The 3,110-nt window shown below is 46.6% G+C and overlaps 1 protein-coding gene across 2 annotated transcripts in view; it reads right to left on the bottom strand.

The window, feature by feature from the left end:
• LOC121681058 (phospholipid phosphatase 2-like) overlaps positions 1 to 2,811 on the bottom strand; it is a 39,038-nt gene extending 36,227 nt beyond the window's left edge. Inside the window, exons 1-2 of one of the 2 annotated variants that reach the window (XM_042060694.1) lie at positions 2,556 to 2,811; positions 2,321 to 2,431 (exon numbers count right to left, since the gene is read on the bottom strand). In XM_042060694.1, the coding sequence (XP_041916628.1) occupies positions 2,321 to 2,396 (76 nt within the window). In that variant the 5' untranslated portion in view covers positions 2,397 to 2,431; positions 2,556 to 2,811. The remainder of the gene's footprint in view (positions 1 to 2,320; positions 2,432 to 2,555) is intronic. The other variant, XM_042060756.1, reaches the window with a different exon arrangement.
• Positions 2,812 to 3,110: the final 299 nt, after the last annotated feature.

Here is a 3,110-nt window from a genome sequence, read left to right as displayed (position 1 = left end):
GCACACACTACACACACACACACACGCATTTCTTAGCGGTGCACAGTCTAAGGGAGCAGATCTTCACTTAAAAGCAGAGCTCAGAGGTCAACACAAGAGCTGAATCTGGCCCTGCTCTGGCAAAGATCTACCAGGCCTGGGACACACCTGCCATCTGTACATGGGACAAGAGACAGACTCTCTCCTTTCTCCTCCTTTTAAACACTTACCAGCTAGTACAGGCAAAACACCATAACTAATTATGTTCGTCTTTAAAAGTACTGTGTGTGTGTGTGTGTGTGTGTGTGTGTATGTGTATGTGTCTGTGTTCCCAGGAAATGGCCTGAAATGTTACTGAAGGGACCCAAGACAAAAGCGCCACGGCAACCTGCAATCACCTGGGGATATCACCATGACGACCAAAAGGGGCCCACACACATCTGTTGGAGGCTGACATTTCAGGACTAATAAAGACTCTGGGCAAGGCGGCCACATTTACACAGGACAGCCTTGGCCAAAACAGCTACTTACCCTTCAGTGGATATGGCCCTCATCTGGTGGATTTCTAGGCCTGATCTAGCACAGGTCCATCCATCCATAGTGAACCAGCAGTCTAGACTCAGTTCTACTCAAGTTGGTGTCTGGATCTGTGAGCCTCTAATCTGCACTCATTGGCCAGGTTATTCTCAAAGCAGGCTAGCAAAAGTAGTGTAACAAGCCAGCTAAAGTAGTGTCATTTTGGAATATTTACCGCTTGTTGAAGTTTTTTACACACTTTTTACATATTGTTTATTTGAAATCATCATATCCTGTGTCGCCTATGGATGTAATTGGAACTTGACACTGAAGTTTTGCTCCACAACAAGTCTCATCAGGACTGGAAGAGACAGGAAGCCTGTAGCCGTAGTGTGTGTGTGTAGTCTTTTCTTCCTGCAAGATGGTTCTAAAGAGGCACAACAGTAAATATTTGTCTTCGTCAGACAGTGGCCACCGCAAAGACAGGGACTCAAGAGAGAGAGAGAGAGAGAGAGAGAGAGAGAGAGAGAGAGAGAGAGAGAGAGAGAGAGAGAGAGAGAGAGAGAGGTAGTAGTCTTTTGTCCCTGACTGCTTCTGTCCGGGTAGTCCCTGGCAAGTTCCAACAAGTTAGAACACTCACGCCACTGCAGCCATAAGGACTCCATCACTCTCACACACACACTTTCTCACTTCCCAATCTTACCTACGCACTTCTGTCACCACTTAAACATACACACCGCTTCCCTTATCCCACTCTAATACCCCCACACTGCCCTCATCTCCATCTCTCTCTCTCTCTCTCTCTCTCAGGCAGAGAGTGAGGAATGTGAAGCCGCATGGCAGAGAGAAAATAGGCCTCTTCTCCACACACACAGATTCACACCTCCCTCTGAGCAAGCACACCCCTGGGATGCCGTGGCAACGCCACTCTCTGCTTGAGGGAAACCCTGTGCCCATGGTGATTCATGTGCCAATCATCCGTAACACACACACACACACACACACACACACACACACACACACCATGTGCCGGTGCACTCTGAGGATCAAGAGAAGTAGATGTACATATCTGTAGATGTACATATACAGAGAATGCACACACTCACACTCATACATGACAACACTGTTTTACATCTATTTTTCAAAAGAATTCACCGGAGTGTGTGTGTGTGTGTGTGTGTGTGTTTGTGTGTGCCAGCATGTGTGTGTCTGTGCCTCTCCATTAACATGAAACTACTGGGGAGGTGAATATGGTTCATCCTACATCTTTCTCATGCCATTTCAAGCCAAATGTTAAATTAAATGATCCCATGTACGCCAGTTCTTATTCTTCCAGTGGTAGCCTATATAGGCTCTATCACTTCAATTACATATTACAGTGGAATGAAGGCTATAAAGGACACTCTGCGTCTGACTATACCGGATGTGTAAAGATATAGTTGCCTTCGTGATAAAACGCTCATCTGCACGCGGAAAGGGAATCAATCGTTTCGCAAGGAGCAACCTGCCGAGAATTTATTAGGTAACCATGATGTGTGTGTGAGTGGGCAGGTATCTACAGGTAAAGAGTGCAAAGCACGCGTTGAATAACGCGCACAGTGGCTCTGGTAAGAAGTGAAAATTCAACAAAAGTTCGACTACTCCAACCCAACAATATAATCATTGCATTAAATCGGTTATCGGCACCTTCTTTGAAAAGTTTTCTTGTAGGCTGCGCGCTGTTAATGCGCCGTATGAGTGAGTGTTGTTCACTAAACAAGCCTTTTGGAGCGTAACTTAGGTACTTTTCAAGCATGATGAGAAAGAAAGATATTGACAAACTCACCCACAACCACACAAAGGACGTCCACCAAAATGTAAATGTTCCTCTTCTGTTCCGTCATGGCGAGATCTTTCCTCATCAATATGTCTTCTCAATTGTTTCCCTTATGGGACCCTCGTGTGATTAAAAAAAAAACTTGAGTAAATACAAACAACGCAATGCAGTCTTGTATCTTTACTCCTATGGTAATTGTTGACGGTAACCCGATATGCGAGTTCTTCCGGCTCGACGTCCCTACCTGTGCGGCGCGTAGGTAAAGGTGTGTAGGGGAAAGCCTGTGCGTTCCCTTCGGAAATCGTGAACGAGACTTGAATGGAAGTCAATGGCCGGAGGCGCTAAAGTCGTGCGCTTCGGACATTCTGAGTCGCTGATCAAAAAGACTGTAGGTCAGGCCCTTTTGGCGTGAAGTGACTACAGCAGATTTCAGTCCATGAGAGCGGGCGTGTTCACTGCGCTTCTTCTACCCTCAGCGCGTCCACTCCCTCACACTGACGTCACATCAGATTGCCGTCTTCCTTCTCCGGCCAGCGGTTGCTTTACAGTTGCTGAAGCCCAGCGCACAGTTGCTAAAAACATTTAAAGACAAAAGTGGTGGCCAACGAAACGCGCACAACCTGGAAGCACGGACTCGTCCTGTATCTTGTGCTGTGATCTTCCGAAGTCACTGGGCTTTAGCCTACCAAGCTATGGCCTTCTGTAGAAGTAAAAACTGAAGTCGGGCACCCACATCTCCAACGCTTTAAGCTGGGTGCGGATTCTAGAAATCAAAATAATTAAATCGCACACCAAGACA

Source organism: Alosa sapidissima, chromosome 1 (genome assembly GCF_018492685.1).
Source record: "Alosa sapidissima isolate fAloSap1 chromosome 1, fAloSap1.pri, whole genome shotgun sequence".
Lineage (NCBI taxonomy): Eukaryota > Metazoa > Chordata > Actinopteri > Clupeiformes > Clupeidae > Alosa > Alosa sapidissima.
The sequence above is the reverse complement of the archived record's forward strand: the minus strand, read 5'-3'. Positions and strand labels throughout refer to the sequence as shown.